The 20,542-nt window shown below is 42.3% G+C and overlaps 1 protein-coding gene across 3 annotated transcripts; it reads left to right on the top strand.

Moving 5' to 3' along the window:
- Positions 1-516: 516 nt before the first annotated feature.
- On the top strand, positions 517-19,763 carry PRPF3 (pre-mRNA processing factor 3). Of its 3 annotated transcripts, XM_023724575.1 has the most exons (17): positions 517-635; positions 3,952-4,143; positions 4,828-4,958; positions 6,227-6,322; positions 7,004-7,150; positions 8,695-8,778; positions 9,024-9,244; positions 9,847-10,153; positions 10,801-10,967; positions 11,716-11,795; positions 13,183-13,326; positions 14,108-14,207; positions 14,379-14,492; positions 15,581-15,699; positions 15,970-16,053; positions 17,372-17,433; positions 19,380-19,763. In XM_023724575.1, the coding sequence occupies exons 5-17, from the start codon at positions 7,133-7,135 to the stop codon at positions 19,524-19,526; spliced, it is 1,647 nt and encodes a 548-aa protein (XP_023580343.1). In that variant the 5' UTR covers positions 517-635; positions 3,952-4,143; positions 4,828-4,958; positions 6,227-6,322; positions 7,004-7,132; the 3' UTR covers positions 19,527-19,763. The 3 variants fall into 3 exon arrangements, 2 of the variants coding, with proteins under 2 accessions (XP_023580343.1, XP_004389640.1); XM_004389583.2 differs by lacking the exon at positions 6,227-6,322; XR_002822844.1 differs by lacking the exons at positions 6,227-6,322; positions 15,581-15,699; positions 19,380-19,763 and having other exon boundaries at positions 543-635; positions 17,372-17,409.
- The last annotated feature ends 779 nt before the right edge of the window (positions 19,764-20,542 follow it).

Below are 20,542 nucleotides of genomic sequence, written 5' to 3'. Positions count from 1 at the left end.
GAGGGTGCCCGGCACCGTTCCAGGAATAGGGGGTCAGGAAGCGCTCTGTTAATGAACGCAGCCAACAGAGGCGCGGAGCGGGGCTGCTTTCTTCAGAGTCCTTCTGTACTCGTCTTTTCCCCCGTGATCTCTGGCACCACGGTGAAGTTAGGACAAGCGAAGGCGGGGGAGCGAGGAATAGTGATCACCACCCGCTCAGAGGGTTTGCTTTCTACCAGAAAGACCGTGTCCGAGCCAAAGGCAGAAGCCCCGCTTTCAGTTCGTGCTTAACTTTAGCTTCGCGGACTTCCGCTCCACGCCAAGAAAACTGCTAGCAGTCCGCTCTCCGCTTCGGGGAACACGGACTTCTTTCCAGTCATCTGGTTAATAGATAACCCGACTCCTCTAGCAGGGGAAACGGACGGAAGCAACGGCACTGGGAGAACTTGAAGGTCCCGCCACGCACGCGCCCTGCCGCCGGCGACGCGGCCACTACGGCTGCGCGCCTCGGCGGCCCGGCCCTCCCTCGTCACACGCTGGGAGACAGCGGCGTGGCGGCGGCTGTGGCGGCAGCGACGGCGAGCCGTGCGGCGGCCGGAGGGTTTCCGGTTCCGGTGTAACGTTCGGGCTCCGTCTCAGGGGCTGAAGTTTGTGAGGTGAGTAGTGGCCCCGGGCCCAGAGAGTATTCCCCGGTCCGAGCGGCCGGGGCCGGGGCTGAGCCCTAGAGGGGGACCGGGCGAGCGGGCTCAGCGGGAGGGCAGCTGAGGGAAGTCCGGGTTGTGTGGGGGACGGGGCTGCAGTGGGATTGTTGGGAGGCACTGGGCGGGGGCGAGAGGGGACGGGGTGGGGAGAGCAGCTCCGAGCTGAGGAGTTCGGGTGTAACCAGGTGTGATAGGCGGCGGCTGGCGTTTAAGCCGAAAGAGGTGGGAAAGAGTGAAACCAGAAGAATGAGGGTTTCAGGGTAGACTCCGGTTGTGGAAAGCAGAGCCCAGAGTAAGGAATCATTCCTTCAGAAGATGAGAATGTGCTCCCTGCTCATCCTGCAGTCCTGCCTTCCTCCTTCCGCACCCCAAACCCCACCCCGCACCCGTAGTTATTGTTGTACATTTGTCTGCTGAGAAAGCTAGGTACTCTCTGACATTTTTCTTTTTGTCCACTGGCTGTTTAGTTTGCACATCATTTTATGGAGGCTTGGGCTGAACTTGAATACATCTGTTAACTGTAGGGCTTGGGCATGCGTTTCACCTCATGATAAGGGTACCTCATTTATTGCTTTGGGCTTTCAAATTCCGTCCACTTTCTAGCCTATGATTCGGTTCTGGTGGAACTAAGCTCCATTGAGGTGAGAATTCTTACGCGTTTTGTTCACTGCTGTATCCTCAATGTCCAGTATGCTGCTTGGCACTTAGTAGTTGCTCAAGAAATATTTGTTGAATGAATTAAGGAAGATGTAGATATAGCAGTTGTCCTCATTTTGTGAGGTGAGTAAACTCAGGCTCAGAGGAATTAATTACTTTGCCCAAGTGCTAATGGACTGGTAAATGTGGGGTTTGGTGTCCCAGATGTTCAGTGTTCTTTCTATCCTGCTGAGCTTTTTTCTTCACTCTCATGCCCGGAGATGTGTACCCTTTGCGGTACCTGAATATGCCTCCAATCTTTTTTATTTAAAAGTAATGGACAATTAATGTGTGGATGAACGAGCCCTGGTGACACAAAGGTTGAGCACTTGGCTAACTGAAAGGTTGGCAGTTCGAACCCACCAGTGGCTCCTTGGGAGAAAGACCTGGAGGTCCGCTTCCGTAAAGATTATAGCCTAGAAAACCCTGTGGGGCAGTTCTCCTCTGTCACATGGGGTCGCTATGAGTCAAAATCTGTTGGAAGGCACCCGACAACAGCAATATGTAGATATTGCTAGGCTGTACTGTTATCCCATTGTGAGAGAATAGAGCCACCATGGAATTTATTCATTTAACAGTCAGTGAAGCACATATTCTGCTCTTATACAGCCTTTCTCCCTTCGTTTCATGACTGTAATCTACTAACTTAATTTGGTTGTACCAAAATTAAGTCTACTGTTTGGCAAGAGATCTTACAGAGAGTAAATCTGCCAAGGATGTGGAAGTTATTTAGACTGTATCTTTTAAGAGAAAAGATGTCTTAAAACATCTTGAAAGACTGAGTTCCAGGTCAGACCCTGATGCATGGTGCTGCTGGGAGGAGGTTAGCTTGGACACTGAGGTCAGTGCAGTATATTGTTTTCTAAGCACTGTGGAGAAAATCAGAGAAATAAAATTTTGTCTACACTCATGAGGAGTTTTGAGATTTAGGCAGAAGACCAAAATGTAAACATGCATAATGTTTTAAAATTATACTAACTTGCGTTATTAGTAAGTTAAAGATTTGTTGTGGAGAGTTGCAACAACTCTGACTCTACGAACTCCACTATAAAAGGCGGGCAAACCTTACTCGTCGCCAGCCACTTCACATGGCACTTCCTCTCTCTGACTGACCACTCAGGCTTAGATCAGACCTCATCCCCAGCCGCCTTGAGCCGGGTTAGAACATGCCTGGCCACCTGAGCCCAGGTCACAGAGGACCAGCCATAGGCTCAGGAGTCTGTACAGCTCCCTGCACTTCACACCACTATGCCTCCCTCTTACTCTCTCTAGTCCCCTGGGACTAGGTCACAAGCTATAATATTTTTCTTCATCACTTGCCCATGCAGCCTTTCCCTGACTACCAGCCACCCAGAGCTGGGGCTACACAAATTGACTCATTGCCCCTGTGGATTCATCAATTCTGTATAAGCACTCACAAAATTCATGGAGACTATTACCTATACTTAGAGTTACCCATTTATTAGAACCGGAAAGGATACAAGCGAAGAGGCGCATCAGGCAAGATCTGGGAAGATCCTGGCACAGGGCCTGCATTGTCCCCAAGGACATGTCACCCTCTCCCGTTCATGGACGTTCTCACCAATCCAGGAGACCGAAAGAGCGTGCTCCAAGGTCCTGGGTCCCCTAGTCATTGGGACCTCAATGAGTATGCGTGACTTGGACCTTAATGCATAGTTGTGATTGATCCAGTCAATAAATATGCATAACTGCATCAGGTCTCCTCCCTTCCTGAAGTTAGTTTGCCAGGTATGGGGCCTGCTTGGCTGTTTTGGAAAACAAAGGCGTCTTGATTGCTTGGGTGGTTTTCAGAAACAGAGTCAAAGGGCCAAACCGAGTTTTTGTCCCACAAGAGTCCTTTATGGTAGTGTTTTCTCTGCTGAGCTAAAAAGTACAACGGAGGTGAAAAAGAGTGCATCCAGAATGAGGGTATTCATTTCCCAGCTGAGGGATTACTCTGATCAAGTCAGCTGTCAGAGACTGGGTAGGAGAACGTGAGAGAGAGTTTATCCTCTGGTGCAGAATTCCCACTACTGAGAAATGAGGCAGAACATTCTTAAGGATTAAGCTCTAATACAGGATCAACGACCTGGATAAACCCTCCTTTATTTGCATTCCTTAAAAAGAGGAAACCCATAGGTCAGAACTCTTTTAGGGAATGCCTCCGTAGAAGTAGGAGGAGTAGAAAAGCTGACCTCTGGAGGGGCTTTTTCAGTTTTGCGTTCACGTTATATATTTGCCAGCTCTTATTGATATGATAGAGTTAAAAACAAAAAACAAAAAAAAAACCTGCAACTAATTTCTTAGACTGGGTGAATCCCAGGGTTTGCTTATTTGTTTATTCCACACATTTCACTGATAATGACTGAGTTGGGGTTAAAAATTAAATGGAGTCTAGTTCTTTCTGCGCTCAAGAATGGTCCTTGGGGAAAGTTTTGGCTTTAAGTTAAGTGGAGGAACTTGCCTAAGGATTGAGACTGTGGTTGGGGACGGTGTTCCTGATGTACTAACCGTTATCCTAGATCGCCTTAGTCTTCCTGCCCTCTAACTTAACTCCCTACTGGTTTCTTTTTAGGTGCAGTATTGAGTCCCATTTGAGTGATCCTTCTTTTTCCCCAAAGAATGGCACTGTCGAAGAGGGAGCTGGATGAGCTGAAACCATGGATAGAGAAGACGGTGAAGAGGGTACTGGGTTTCTCAGAGCCCACAGTGGTCACAGCTGCATTGAACTGTGTGGGGAAGGGCATGGACAAGAAGAAGGCAGCCGGTATATACCTTTCTGAACCTTTTGACCTAGCATTTTGGATGACCCCAAACTCTGCCTGGAACTTCCCCTAAATTCTCCTTCTGTTGGGAACGTGTTAACAAATTTAGGTCAGGCCACATTTTATTCTCTCCTGCAGTATAATGGAAATAGTCTCACTAACTAATTTTGCTTTGCTCTTATTGCTTATTTTTTATATTATTTATGGCATATTTTGAATCTCAGACTGACTCCCTTTGGCCACTGTACTTATATTTATTTAAGAAATATGCTAAAGTCAGACAGGAATATCTTTACATATTCACATTGACATCTAAACAAAGAAGTCTGTTTAAAACACGGGAAAAAGATTGAGGGAGGAAGATTTTGTTAATGGTAGTCGTCCCATCATTTGCTGTTTGAGAAGAGTTAGATTGATTACTCATCCTCAACTTGGATGCTCAACCTAAATAGGTTGCTCTGGCTCTGCTCCTTCCTACTCCAAAAAAACTATAACTGTGTTTTTCCTCATAGGGCAGGCTCATTCGGTGTAAGAGTATTTATGGGAATCCTACAAAGAACTTCAGTAAAACATTTCCCCCCCTTCCTCAGGGATAAATTTCCAGTGCTGATGTCTGTTATGTGCTTCGTATTGAGTTAAGTATTCTTGCATTTCAATTCTATCACTTTTTTTCTCTCACCTGTCAGACCATCTGAAGCCTTTCCTTGATGATTCTACTCTCCGATTTGTGGACAAACTGTTTGAGGCTGTGGAGGAGGGCCGAAGCTCTAGGCATTCCAAGTCTAGCAGTGACAGGAGCAGAAAGCGAGAGCTCAAGGTAGGTGCAGTTCACTACCTGAAGAGTGTGGGAGTGGTTGAAGGGCGATGATGCGGCCACGCTTGCCTTGGGCCGCACCTCCACAGCCACAGTAGAGTATCAGGTGTTCAGGAGCAGCACTTAGGCATTCACCTAGAGGGGGTGAACTTGTGTTATCACCATCTTATGATGGGAGAATACCTAAACACATCGTGGGTTGGAATAGTCCAAAGACATAATTGGTAGCTGTGTTCTTTTTCATATGTGGTTAGGAGTTTTGCTCTTCATATCTACTTATAGCTCCTTTATTCTCCCTTAACTACTAGCGTAAATTGATTGCTGTAAGATTTTATGCTTTTGTTTACCTGAAGCCTAGTATGTTGGTCTACCTGAGCTGTAGACCTCATTGTTGCTCCTTTATAGAGGTTTCTCTGCAGGGGTTTTTTAGATAGAATACCTAAAAAGAACTATTGTTTACGCTTATTATTATGCTTACGCTTCATTATAAAGCATAGCATGGGTCATCTGGCCCCATGAGTTGTGTAGTTAAAGGGCCAGTGCAATAGTCATCAAAAGCCCCTTACTTACTGTGCTTTTAATTTTATAGTCACTAATCAGTCATGGTGACTTTTTTCATATTAGCAGCACAGAGTAGCTAATTTCTGTATCTCATTTCTTTCTGTCTCTCTTTAAAAAAAAAAAAATTTCCGTGACTCCTATCAAACCTTCCAAAGTGCTTTTGATAGCTTGGCTGTCCCCCATTGCTCATCCTGAGGCACAAAGAATGGATAAGTGGTTTCTGCTTGGGCCCTTGGCCAGGCTATGGAACCAAGAGAAACAGACTTACGTGTCTTTTGTGTAGGGCATTGTAGGGTCATTAGAGGAATGAGAGATAGTCTTTCCTTTAAAAGGGTTTGAATTTAAAGTGGAGGAGGGGCAGTAGAATGCAGTCACAAACCATAAAATCTAAACAGTACATTTTACAGTTGCCTTGTGGGCTGACTATAGAATTTCAGACTTATATTGAATTTTGTTATATTTAAGGGGGAATGATTGATCCACAGTATACACAGATCTGTGCAGTGAGGATTATGTTGTCATAAGGCATGCTGCTGTATAAGTGCTGAGGGCATGCTGTGAATGAAGTGACTACATTGGGTGGGATTAATCAAAATGGTTTCTTGAAGGAGGTATCTAGATAGCATTGGGATATGGGTCCCATTTTTGGTCCATTCAGGTCCCCACCCCACACAATATATTATGGGAGAGTCCTTTTTCTTGAACTGTAGGAGTTCCAGGAAGCGCTCGCCCCTGGCTGAGGATATGTCCTTGCAAAACACGAGCCCTCCTAGTGAAGAGGGGATGTCACCCAAAGCCTACCACCGGTGTGTACGTTTGCTTTTTCCCATTGTCCCTTCCAGCTGGCCACTCTTGGTCCTGTTAAATTCACCTTGCAAATTAGTCAGCGTATTTGAGTTCCCATTGTTTGGTGAGAACACAGTGTTTATTGGGGAAGACTGAGGAAAACAGAAAGCCCCTGTCCTGGAAGAACTTAGATGCTAGTGGGAAGAAAGTACTAACATTGAAAGATTTAACACTTGGCAAACAGACTATCAACAGTGTAATTTTAACTTAGTGTGAACCGAGCTCTTAAGTGCTAAGAGGATGTGAAACTAAAAGGTTTGACCAGAGTGGGATGAGGCTGCTGATGAGGAAAACTGCCTGGAGGAGGTGAGTTTTAGGCAGGATTTGGAACAGGGGTTGTGGGAAAGTTGAGGGAGGTCGTTACAATTGTAAGCAGTAGCATTTGCAAAGACCCTGAGATGGGAATATTTTTAAGAACACAGGATGAAATTTGCTTGACTGGAGTAGGAGAATGATGGAGATGGGTCAGATGGTCCACATGGCGGAGGGTCTAGGAGGCCCTGGCTGCTGGCAAGTAGCCATTTGCAAGGTCGTGTCATATTCCCCTGGGAAAAGCCACAGAACGCTGGTAGGGACTAGGGGGAGTCTTCCCGTCTCCCATGGGCAGGGAAACAACTCTTCTTTATTTTGGGTTCCCTCAGGAGGTGTTTGGTGACGACTCTGAGATCTCCAAGGAATCATCAGGAGTGAAGAAGCGGCGGATACCCCGTTTCGAGGAGGTAGAAGAGGAGCCAGAGGTGATCCCTGGGCCTCCATCAGAGAGCCCCGGCATGCTCACTAAGCTTCAGGTTGGTCCTTAGGACTGGAAGCACAGTGATGTATGAGCTGAAGAAGCAGGATGTGTGTGGGTCCAGGTGTATTCTGATCCTGATTTGAAGTAGTATTTATCACTAGGAAGGTTTTATTTCCTGCTTTACATTGCTTTGTTTAACCAGAAGTATTCCAGTTGAGGGCGTTTGAAATAGCATGTACTGAATGCCTGCAACATGACAAGCAATGACCTGTATGTGTCACATACATTATTGTTTGTCCAGTTATCTACCTCATTGGGTAATTGGGAAAATTAATTGAAATAATCAGAACTTGGCTTGATAGCAGAGAAGGATTTCCGAATACAACGCAGTGTAGATAGAATCTACTTATAAATAATTTCAAGTTGACTTCATATTTTTGAACGGAAAGTATCTGTGTTTTTAAAATGGGCACCTAAGCAATTGTGATACCATATGAGCAGTAAATATTTCTTGTACCATCTAAAATTACTTGATGGGAAATAGAATGTATATGTGTATACGTATGTGTGTATTTATGTATGTATTTGCTTATGGATGCATAAAATATTTCTGGAAGGAAAGAAACTGATGATTTTTTTATGGAGAATAGGAGTGGAAGACTTCACAATATACCCATTTCTACTTTTTGCCCCAGGAGCCCTGGTGGCGCAGTGGTTAAGCACTCAGCTGCCAACCAAAAGGTTGGTGGTTGAAACCCACCAATTGCTCCATGGGAGAAAGATGTAGCAGTCTGCTTCCATAAAGATTACAGCCTAGGAAGCCCTATAGGGCAGTTCTACTCTGTCCTGTAGGGTCACTAGGAGTTGGAATTGATTCGATGGCAGTGGGTTTTTATGGTTTGGTACTTTTTGCATTTTGAACTATGTAAATATATCGCCTACTCAAAAAAAAAGTTACAAATAGATTTAAAAAATATCTTGGAGAACCTTGAGATCAGGTCTGTTTTGGAAAATGTGAGTTATTTGACTGCATCCTCAAAGCTTATCATTCTGAACTTATTTAGGACAAAGAAGGGGTTTCCAGAAACGAAGGAGCAGGTCTTCGCACTATAATGTCTGGTGTCCCAAACTAGGAATTCAGGAACCAATTCAGGGAATTCAGGGATTTAAAAACATGTTTAATAATTTACATGGGTTTTATTAGGAGTTTTACATGCATTATTTCAATGCTAACGATAGCTCTGTAAGAAAGATAGTATTTTCCCCCTTGTAGACACTTGGAGCCTAATGTGTCCAAGGTCACACAGGCATTAAGTGGCTCAGTTAAGATCAATGTCAGGTTTTAATCATCAAGCTACCTGATATGCCAGTCCTGCCTTGAGAAGGTGAGTTGAAAAATTCTGGTGCTCATCTGTGGAGACTTAATCTTTACTACTACATTTTCTAGCTTTTGGTACAGGGAGAATATAGAAATTTTTAGATCTTTAGAGAGTTGAGGTGCAGGTAGACACCTGAAAGCTGTTTGGGTTTAGGAACCTGTACGGGTGAAATAAAGAGTAGTAATTAACAGTTTTTCAACTTTTTTTTCCTGGAGGGCAGATCAAACAGATGATGGAGGCAGCAACACGGCAAATCGAGGAGAGGAAGAAACAGCTGAGCTTCATCAGCCCCCCTGCAGCTCAGGTACTGTGCCCGGGTGACGCTAAAAACAAAAATCTTCAGCGCAGGATTGCTTGCTTTCCGCTCAGATGACAGTCCGGAAAGTGATTGCATCTACCACAGTCTCCTATAATCCACCACTCCGTGTCTGTGTGTGTGTCTGTGCGTGTGTCTGTGCGTGTGTGCGTGCGTGTGTACGTGTGTGTGTGTGTGTGTGTGTGTGTGTGTCTTATTTGTCTTCCTCTGATCTCTTTCTCTCTGTCTCACAGGCAAAGACGCCTTCTTCCTCCCAACCAGAGCGCCTTCCAATCGGCAACACCATTCAGCCCTCCCAGGCTGCCACCTTCATGAATGACGCCATCGAGAAGGCGAGGAAAGCCGCTGAACTGCAAGCCCGCATCCAAGCCCAGCTGGCCCTGAAGCCAGGGCTCATTGGCAACGCCAACATGGTGGGCCTGGCCAATCTCCATGCCATGGGCATTGCTCCCCCGTGAGTATCTGCTTCATGGAATCCTTCGTCATTTTAGAAGCTTAAAAAGCAATGAAGAACATTTGAATGTTATTGATTCTCTTCTTCCAAAGAACCTAAATGATTTCTCACGGCTTCATGTTTCTGACATATCAGTAAATACCAACTGAATTTATTCTCTTGTTTTCCTTGTTGCAGGATTTAGTGCCTTTTTTTTTTTTTTTTATTTTCACAATTGCTAGAACTGAGGTTAAGATTATTCATCTAGTATTGGAGCTATGAATAGAACCTGGTCTCCTGTTTTCTAAACCAGAGCTTTATCCATTAGACCACATTGAGTGAGACCAGATTTGGGGGTTCTCTACAACTGGGTAAAGATGATAGACTATTTTTAGCACTTACGATTGGTCTGGTATCCCATGTCTGACTCAAGAATTCAGGAGTAAAGAAAGATAGCATTACAAATTCTCATCACTATAACTTACCAGTTTACTTCATTTGATTGTGATAAATCAGATATCCCGTTTGATGAGTGTTTTCAGTCAACATGTTGTTTTATTTTCTGTTACTTGCTTGCCTTATTGCTCCATAAGGGGTTTATTTGTTTATGGGCTGTTTTTCAGGAAGGTGGAGTTAAAAGATCAAACTAAACCCACACCCCTGATTCTAGATGAGCAGGGCCGCACTGTCGACGCGACAGGCAAAGAGATCGAGCTCACGCACCGCATGCCAACTCTGAAGGCCAATATTCGCGCCGTGAAGAGGGAGCAGTTCAAGCAGCAGCTCAAAGAAAAGCCATCAGAAGACATGGAGTCCAATACATACTTTGACCCCCGGGTTTCAATTGCCCCTTCCCAGCGCCAGAGACGCACTTTTAAATTCCATGACAAAGGCAAATTTGAGAAGATCGCCCAACGATTACGGACAAAGGTATCTATGTGGCTTAGAAATAACCCACCACTTAGGACAAGTTAGGGAGATGACAGAGGAAATTGAACACAACCCTAACATATTGTCAACTCAGTTCTCTGTGTCGTAGGGAATTAGATAAACAGGTAATTTAAAGCAATGAATAATTTTAAAATACTTTATTTATTCCTGGAATTCTTGATTTTTAACTGATTGGTCTTCCTAATTACATTCTGCTTGGGTGGAAGTAAAATTGAGTTTGAAAATCCTTAACATACCCGTGACAGTGGAGGGAAACAATTCAGAAAGTTCTGCATGACAGGAAACGTAGCCTGGAGTTAAATTTACTGCAGAGAATCCACACACCTGGAGAATTGACTTTTTCTTCTCCTTTCTGTCCTCTCAACGTGAGGTGTTCATTGAATTCCGTTTCTCTGTATTTGCTGCAGGCACACACTGGGGTGGAGGGAGAGGTGAGGGTGAGAGGTGTATGTAAATAAACTAAAGGAGAAAATAAAGAACTACATTTTACTCTGAGCTTTCAGAAATTATGACTTCATTGCATTAGATGTGCAGGGCTCAATTAAAAAAAAAAATCCAGATTCTGCTACATCCCTGTTTTCTGTGACTCCTATTTATCTTCCTGTTTTGGTTTATTTTGTCCTTAGGCTCAACTGGAGAAGCTTCAGGCAGAGATCTCACAAGCAGCTCGAAAAACAGGCATCCATACTTCAACTAAGCTGGCCCTCATTGCCCCTAAGAAGGAGTTAAAGGAAGGAGATATCCCTGAAATTGAGTGGTGGGACTCTTACATCATCCCCAATGGTTTTGACCTGTGAGTTTGTTAGTTAATACCCTTTAATAAGACTATAATTTTAACGGGAGAGATGCTGGTCTTGCATGAAATAAAAAATTTAAAATCTAAGAGAAATAGGTAACTGTATACAAGCTAATGTATTTGTAAAGAATATACTGGGTGGGTAACTTTCAGTTATTTGGGTTAATAGAGGAGAAACAGGGTCACAAATAATATAGAAAACAAACCTATAAGTTTTTTATTCTGTTATACATTGTTACTTGTTTTTAGCACGTTTGTTTTCTTAATTACATTCTTATCCTAATAAAAAATGTGTATGTTTCTTGCGGATCCCAGTTGGTAGTATAAAGCAAGCATTCTTAGTTGATGGGGGAAGGGATGGTAAATAAAGCGTATAGGAAACATTTGGAGAGCTTTCACCAGTTCTGCTTCATCATTCTGATGCACGGCTTAGGAGATGGTGTCTCTGCCTCTCTTTAACCTTCCTTCCTCAGCCACTGTTACAGCGATTGTGTTACTAAGGAGAGAGTGTGGTGTCTCAGGGGTGGTAGGTGCAGAAAACATTGAGTAGGACTGGTGTAGAGAGTGCTCCCAATCTTGCCGGGACCCAGTCTTCTCATCTGGAAAATTTTTGTAATAATATAGATGTAAATGCTGAAAGAGGCTAGAATACATTATGGATAGTGGATTTGTGTTTCTGAGACTCCCTCTCAGAAAAATCATCTCTACCCACATATCCTATTTTCCCCTCTTCCTCGAATTTTAGTACAGAGGAAAATCCCAAGAGAGAAGATTATTTTGGAATCACAAATCTTGTTGAACATCCAGCCCAGCTCAGCCCTCCAGGTAACGTAGATTACTCAGTCATGTCTGTTGCGGCGTCACCTAACAGAACTTTCTACGGTAATGGAAATGGTCCGTATCTGTGCTGTCCAGTTTAGTAGTCAGTCTCCGTACGCGACTGCTGAGCACTTGAAAACTGAATTACACTAGTTTTAATTAAATTAATTTAAAAATTTTTAAAGTTCTATTCAGTTTTCATTTAAATTTAAACAGCATGTGTAGCTTGTGGCTACCGTGTTGGACGGCGCAGCTCGAGAGCAGTGAGGCCTGATCCGTCCAGAGATCAGAGTTGGGCTTTTGCTGTCCTGCCGATCCCACCTCCAGTCTTGTGCACCACCACTGAACTCCTGTCTCTCCTGTGATCTTTGTCTTCATCCTTTCTATTGCTTTATCGTTTTTGTAGTAAAAATCTATTGGCTCAGTCAAAAGAGATAGATTTTAGTTGTGGCTGTTTTTAACTAGTTTAATACCTTGGGAAAGTCACTTAGAACACTGAATTTCCTCATAGGGAGGATACAGACTGATCTGTTTTAACGGGTTATGCAGATTATAAAAGATTTTAACACGTTCACCAGACTTGGGATGAGCAGAGGAGATAATACCCCAGTTAGTACATTCACTGGACAGTAGCTCCAGTAAATTTAGAAAAATAGATTGAGATCTTGAGATAATACAGGTTATAATAATCACTGAATTTTACTTAACCAGATTCTACTTGGCCGTTGGAAGTGTGGGTCATTAGAAGAATGTGGGACTTTTTGTTTGTTTGTTTTAAAAGGATGAGTAAATAGGGGTCCAGAGGATTTTTTCCAACCTCTGTAACTCTGATTTTCAAATGGTTTTATAGACATACTGGTTCAGGAGATGGGATTCTAGATACGCCTGCCAACCAACCAACCAGTTTCCATCAATTCTGAAGTCATGGTGGCCCTGTGTGTGTCAGAGTAGAACTGTGCTCCATAGGGTTTTCAATGGCTGGTTTTTCAGAAGTAGATCACCAGGCCTTTCTTTCAAAGCGCCTCTGGATGGACATGAATGTTCAACCTTTTGGTTTAGCAGCTGAGTGCATTAACCATTTGCACCCCCCAAGGACTCCAGATGCCCCTAACTTCCCCCAAATCTTCAGTTAGAGTAACCAGAGCAGCTCCAGTTTTGTTTTCTGTGTTGGCCTTTTGCCACATTTCATTTGATGAAAGGATCAACTACTTAAAGGAAAAATAAGTGAGAACACTACTCAAGAAAGAGAAGAATGCGTTTCTAAACATAACCATACTTCTGGTCTCACACCCTACAAAATAATAACAGTTAGGCTAAAATTCCTTTCCATTTATATTCGTCTCAGTCCCTCTAACACGCTTGTTGCTTGGCACACTCCTCCTCCGCCTCACAGTGGACAACGACACACCAGTGACCCTGGGGGTGTATCTCACCAAGAAGGAACAGAAGAAACTTCGCAGGCAGACAAGGCGGGAAGCTCAGAAGGAACTCCAAGAGAAAGTCAGGCTGGGCCTGATGCCTCCTCCAGAGCCCAAAGGTGCGTGACTGGGAGACATAAGGAAGGGTAGCAGGTCTGTCTTTTTAATTCCGGAAGAACTTTAGCGTTTCCTTGTATCTGGCTGCCTTCTGCTCCGCAGAATCATTCATTGGCTAATTTTTTTTTTTTTAATTTCCTAAGCTCTGTACTGTCTTTGAAGACGAGTCAACATATTCATTGCAGATGTCATTTAAGGCTATTTTTAAGTATTAGTAACTATATAACACTCTGATCTTGATAAATAATGGTCTTAAAGTTCACTAGCTGCCCTCTTTTTAATGACTGCAGTGTGAATCAGGGGCTAGGAAATCTTTTATAACGGTGAGGGTGTGGACTTATTTTTATGGTCTGGTTCTTTTCATCCCTGAAATCTTAGTAGTTGTAGTATTTGGGTATTGTTATGTGCATAATTCTTAATATTAAAAATGAAAATGTAAAAAGAACGAAACTCACCCCTATAGTTTTCATTATCAATCAGTAATATTTTGAGTGAGCACTGTTACATGTATGCTGTTATCAGAGGGAAAGATACCAAAGAAATTATGTTCCTTGTCTTTCACAAATGTTCAAGCAATCTATATGCAGACCAGCTATTTAGATTAACTGTGTGACCTTCCGTTAGTGTTAAGTGCGTGGGCTTGTCAAGGTAGGGGTTTTTGGAGGAAGTGAGTTTTAAGCAGAGATTTGAAGTAGGTGAGCAGTATGAATTGGTAGAGGATATGACAGGTATCCCAGCTGGAGAGGTGACCTAGGAGATTGATCACTGTTCTGTCTCTTGCAGTGAGAATTTCTAATTTGATGCGAGTATTAGGAACAGAAGCTATTCAAGACCCCACGAAGGTAGAAGCCCATGTCAGAGCCCAGATGGCAAAGAGACAGAAGTAAGTGCCATGGGATTGGGTGGAAACCTGGGCAAGTATCTTGCCCAGACTCTCCCTGGGGATCCATATTTGGAGGGAGGGGAGAGTCCTCTGTTGCTCTCTCTTTCCCTCAGCCCTGCCTCTGATCTTCAATGCCTTTCTCACTTGTGGATGTCCTTCCTGTCACGACAGAGCGCATGAAGAGGCCAACGCTGCCCGAAAACTTACAGCAGAACAGAGAAAGGTCAAGAAAATTAAAAAGCTTAAAGAAGACATTTCACAGGGGGTACACATATCTGTATATAGGTAGGTGTCCGTACTGGGCCCGCCTTTCCCATAGAAAGACCAGAATATTTTCCAAGTGCTTGAGGCAGATCACTGTGTTCTAAAAGCATCCCTAACACCAGTCCCTACTCTCTTAATGATGCTGGTGTGAATCAGGATCAGGAAGTCTTATAATGGTGAGGCTAGGGACTTACTTTTATGGTCCAGTTCTTTCATCCCTGAAGTCTTAGTGAACCAGTTATTAGTTCTGAAGAACAAATGAATGAATATACTTGTTCAGGCCAAGCTATGAACTAAGGGTTGTTCGTCCTCTGTGAAGCATAAAATATCATCCTATTTCTCCAGGCATTAAAAATTTCTTTCCTTGGTAGTGATTCTTATCCTGATATATGTCCTACTTATTTTTCTTAATAATCCTTTGATCTCGTCTCCAAAATGCATTTTATAAATTGTAAATATTTTGCTACCTTCGTGTTGATATTTTTATTTTCTTCTTTTATGTTAACACATGTGTACCCTCTGGTTTTTAAATGTGCTTATTTTTATTAATTGGTTCTTTATCATAAAAGTGGGACATTATTATAAATATAGTGAATGCTTATTAAGATTTTAAAAACTCTAACAGTACTGAAGGGCATTTACTGAAAAAGTTTCTTTCCTGTTCCCTGATCCCTTAGCACCACTCTCTATAGGTAGTTGCTATCAACAGTTTTTCATGTATCCTTCTAGAAGAGTTTTATGCATAGCATGGTGACTACATCACAAGCATCTAGAGGGCAAAGAATTTGTAGATCTTTACACTGTCATGTACAATTAGCTTATAAATGTTTTTGCATGATGGTAAATGCCTCTCCCTCATCCTTTGAGTAAATTTTGATTGTCTGCTATTTGTCGTAATTGTCCAATGCCAGAGTCTGAAGAAATATAAGCCAAAGTGGAAATAGTTGTAGACTTAGTTCTACCTTTTAAGCATTTCTATATTTTGTTTACTCCAGAGGCCTTTGTTTTTAGAGAGAAAACCATTTTGGATCCACGCGTTTATTTTGCGTTCCATTCAGGCAGCTACTGATGCTAAAATGAAAGGCATAACTAAACTTTCCCTTCTCCAGAGTTCGCAATTTGAGCAACCCAGCCAAGAAGTTCAAGATTGAGGCCAATGCTGGGCAGCTGTACCTGACGGGGGTGGTGGTACTGCACAAGGATGTCAACGTGGTAGTAGTGGAAGGGGGTGAGTCTGCAAAACAGAGAGACTATCCCCAGACACCTCTAGGCCTAGAAGTAACGAGCATGGTGGGAAAAGGGAGAGAGAGTGAGCCACACGGGGGGAACACCCTGTGCCTCTGTCTCTGTGTTTACTGGAGTTGAAGGCCCCGAGATTTGGCTCCTGGGATTGCTTCAACTCCGTCATTAAGGTTCTGAGCATTAGATGAGCTCAGAGGTTCTCTCCACCCCATCTTCTTAAACAGTTCCGGCAAAAAACCTTCTTCTCTGTTTCCAGGCCCCAAGGCCCAGAAGAAATTTAAGCGTCTTATGCTGCATCGGATAAAGTGGGATGAACAGACCTCAAACACGAAGGGAGATGGTGAATGGGGGCTGGAGGGGGGTGAAGTGGAGGAGCTGTGGGAGGTGGGGCTGGTACATCTGTTCATTCATCTTATTCCCTCCCTCTGACACTCTTGCTAACACTAGATGGTATTCAGGAATTTTAGAAAGACAATTCAGACTGTAAGCCCTGTTAGATATTCACATGATATTTATTATATGCATAATAAAGTTACTGTAACATTTGTTCTATGCATTATGCCAAAAAAAAAAACAAACCTGTTGCCTTTGAGTTGATTCCAACTCATAGCAACCCTATAAGACAGAGTAGAACTGCGCCATAGGGTTTCCGAGGAGTGCCTGGTGGCTTCAAACTGCCGACCTTTTGGTTAGCAGCCGTAGCTCTTAACCAGTATGCCACCAGGGTTTCCATATGCATTACAGCATTTAGTATATGAACTATAAAGTTATTTATCTGTCCTTTAAGGCCTTTCTACCAACTGGTTTCCCTGTCTGCCCAGGATCTGGTGCTGGTTACATGGGTGTGTTTAGTTTGTGAAAATTTATCAAGCTGTGTGTTCATATGTGCAGTGTTGCGTTATATTATTCTTTGATTTTAGAAAGTCTTTTTAAAAGAATTGAAGACAAAGATTTTCAGATAAAAAAAAGCTCTCTGTTTTGATCATGAAAATAGACTTTTCATTCAGTTGCCCAGCTTTATCTTACCTCTTCCTGTATATTTGACATTATCGTTGCCGTCATTCCTCCATCAGTGTTCATTCTTCCTTTCTTTGGAGACCTGGGTTAGCATTTAACATCTGCAGAGAGTCTTAATTTTCTTGACTTTCTCTATCTTTGCCCCTCCTTTACTTTTTGTCCTTGAAGTACTGAAAGTACATTTTTGTTCTATAATTAACTGACCTTTATTTTGCTTTGCAAGTGTTCCTAAGATATTTTCATTTGGTTCTATGTCCCCTCCTCCCCCATTAGATTAAAACTCCATGAGAACAGACTATCCTGTTGCCATCTGCTGCCTAGCTCCCAAAGTGCCTAGAACAAGCTTTTATTTGTTACTGTTTATCTTTTATTTATCCCCTTATTCCCAGTACCTGGCACAGCTTTTGGCACATGGTAGGTGCTCAGAAATGTTTGTTGAATTAATTAACGTTCCTGCTTATTTGGCACTCCCAGTCTAATTTGGGGAAAGCAAAGTGTAATAGAAAAAGGGACATTTGATCCCAACGAAAAGGGTGACATTATTTAAGAGAATTTGGGTAGACCTGAATACTGTTTAGAACCTACATCTGAGGTCTCTAGTTTAAGTCTAGAGTGAGACTTAGCTGTGTTGTCTTTTCCAGACGATGAAGAATCTGATGAGGAAGCAGTGAAGAAGACCAACAAATGTGTGCTGGTCTGGGAGGTAGGTGATTTGCTGTAAAACACTGAAGCAGAACTTCAGCTAATTCCTCATTGTTTCTCCTGTTCAAGTGGAGCAATGGAATGGTAAAAACTTAGCAGTGAATAATCTCTTAAGTAATTCATGTTTCTTTCTGGAATCTATTTTTAAATGGGTGATAACAAATTCTTCTGTTTGTATTTTAACTAAATGGATGAGTATATAGTAGATGCTGTTTGGGGAAGAGCATGGGAAATGCTGGTGGCAGGAATACAGATTTTCTGCTGAGAGTTATTTATTTCACAGTCATGGATATGAAACTTGGAAAGAGAAATAAATTGTGGGATTTTTCTTTATTTAGAGACAGTGAAAGAAGTACTAAACTTAAGAATATAAAATTGGGAGGCTAAGCAGTGCCACTTACTAGCTCTGCAACCTGGCAAGACACTTAACATCAGATTCTGTTGCCTTATCTATAAAATATGTATATTATTATTTGCCCTTCCTACTCTTAATATGTGTTGTGTGTGTATGAACCAAATTAGATAATTATGTGGTAGTGCTTTGTAATATGTGACTAAGTCACTCTTCAAATGGAACTTCTTCAAATTGCAGTGTGTTTAGTTATCCAATTCTTCTATCCTTGAAATCTTCTAAATGAACCAGCATTAGTTCTGAAGAATGAATATACTTGTTCAGGCCAAACTGTGAACTAAAGATTGTTCATCCTTTGTGAAGCATAAAATATCATACTTATGTCTCCAGGAAGCATTAAAATTTCTTTCCTTGATAGTGATTCTTATCCTGATGTATACACTAATTTTTTTTAGTAATCTTTTTATCTTCACTCCAGAATGTGTTCTATACACTGTAAATACTTTGCTACCGTTGTGTTGATTTAATATTTTTATTTTATTCTTTTATGTTAATACATGTGTATCCTCTAGTTTTTTATTATAAAAGTAGTGAATGCTTATTAACATTTCTTTTTTGTTAATATATGTGTGTTCTCTAGTTTTTTATTACAAAATTCCCCTTAGTTCTTTATTCATAAAAGTACATAATCAATGCTTATTAAGATTTTTTTTTTTTTTTTTAATTCTAGTAATACAGAAGGGCATTTACTGAAAAAGTCCCCTCCCCATTCCCTGATCCCTTAGGATCATTCTTTATAGGCACTTGCTATTAGAATTTTTCACGTATCCTTCTGTTTTATCCCAGATTCCTCCAACGTATGCATATAAATTAGGTCATAATAACCTTAATACTTGTTTCTCAGTCTCATAGGTCCCCACCTGCATATTTAGTATCTGAGCCCCTCCTCTCTTCCAAACTCTCTTCATTTATTGCTGAGAGTCCTCAGGAATAGTGAAATTCTCCACCAGCCTCCATATGGTGTCTGCTTCCTGGAAACTTCCTGAGGCTGTACTTTGTGACTGCCCCCTGCTGGTGACTCTGGTGAAAAGGCTGGCACCCAGTACTGTGTCTAGTTCTCTGCGGGTAGTTCCTGGCCCCTCTTACCCCAACTCTGTACTGCTGTCTGTCACGGGGCCCCAAGTCTACTGCTTGGATACAGGTTCTCACTGAGTCTTGACAAAAGAGTTCTTTCAGCTTCTGGCTGTCTAATTCATTTCTTCTTGAAGGCCCAAATCTAGTGCTTGAGACCTGGTAGAAGACAAGGTTATCCCATCCCCTTCCTTCATAGTTCTGTCCTGACTTGCTTCTCCACCCAAGCACCAGAGCACAAAACTACTCCTTCCTTCAGTCAAAAAACTGAAACCCTGATGAATTCCTGAAAACTCATGCAAATAAATCCCACAGGAGCAGAGATTAGAATTGCTTTTACCATAAAATCAGTTCTGTACAGGCACATTGCTATACAGTTGTTACCAGGTCTTATAAAATAATCTTCTGTCTGATTTAAATGAGAAATTGCAGTGTGTTTATTACAGATTTTGTGTGTTTCTCAGGGTACAGCCAAAGACCGGAGCTTTGGGGAGATGAAGTTCAAACAGTGCCCTACAGAGAACATGGCTCGGGAGCATTTCAAAAAGCACGGGGCAGAACACTACTGGGACCTTGCACTAAGTGAATCTGTTCTGGAGTCCGCCGACTGAGACTACTGCAAGCCCTGGCCTCTGCCCACTTCCTTGGTCCCCTCAGTCCTCTCCCTTATTCCACATCCCCTTCCACCCCCACGTGTGTGTGTGATCTCAAGAACTGTGCCAAGCAGACACGGACAGAGGGAGAGCTTCCTCCCTTCTGCCGTCAGCCTGGTGCTTCCCTTTACTCCCCTTCTGTGCATATGATTAAAGAGTTATTTTTAAATTTGGGATGATATTTTTCACACACTCATCAATAGTGGAGTTTGGGTCTTCAGGTGATCTTTTTTCTAGACCTAGCAATTGCTCCAGAAAAAAGCATTTTGTCATTGATACATGTGGGTATGTATTTTTTGAGGTTTAATGAGAATTTCTGATGTCATCTTGGAGCAAGGATAATAAATACTGGTTTTCTTGTAGCAGAATGAAGCAGGAAGAGGTGTTTAGTAGGTAAGGGATGAGGGAGAAATAAGTGTTCATCCTTTAACCTTCAATAGATAGTCATGAAATAGATGGATTATCTCTTTGGGCTAAGTAGTCTTTCCAGGAAGTAAGTTCCTCAAATCAAGGTTTCCACCCATTTCCTTCAGGTTCAAACCTTTGTTGAGAATTTGTATTTCTAACGAGTTCCCTGCTGAGTATTTGCATTTCCACCCCAGATATACTGAATCAGAATCTACATTTTAACAAGGTCCCCAGGTGATTCTTCCAGGGAACTTGTTAGAAATGCAGATTGTTAGCAGGGGTTTGAACCAAACAGTCTCTTTCGAAGCCCTGCCTGGGATGTCTGTTTGAGAATATATGCTGGGGATAAAGTAGGCACAAGGAGAGCCCAAGGAGGAATGCACAGATTGATTTGTAAAGTGGAGTGGGATTCCGGTTTTTAGCCTATTTCTTTTCATTACTAAGTTTAAAACCAAAAAAAAAACCTTTTCTAAAAAACAATATGTACTTTCATTTTTTTCTCTTTTAATAATCTGACTAGATGTGGTTCTGCTTCATTTAATGTTTCTGGTTTGATTTTAGGAATA

The sequence above is a fragment of the Trichechus manatus genome, unplaced genomic scaffold (assembly GCF_000243295.1).
Source record: "Trichechus manatus latirostris isolate Lorelei unplaced genomic scaffold, TriManLat1.0 scaffold00250, whole genome shotgun sequence".
In the NCBI taxonomy this organism is placed as follows: Eukaryota; Metazoa; Chordata; class Mammalia; order Sirenia; family Trichechidae; genus Trichechus; species Trichechus manatus.
This window is presented reverse-complemented; position numbering and strand designations above follow the sequence as displayed.

Excerpts from the sequence above, each read along its gene's own strand:
- PRPF3 (XM_004389583.2), top strand. The coding sequence starts at position 3,999 with ATGGCACTGTCGAAGAGGGAGCTGGATGAGCTGAAACCATGGATAGAG. Across the intron at positions 8,779-9,023 it reads TCAGCCCCCCTGCAGCTCAG|GCAAAGACGCCTTCTTCCTC; the intron begins GTACTGTGCCCG and ends TCTGTCTCACAG. Across the intron at positions 14,208-14,378 it reads CAGATGGCAAAGAGACAGAA|AGCGCATGAAGAGGCCAACG; the intron begins GTAAGTGCCATG and ends CTGTCACGACAG.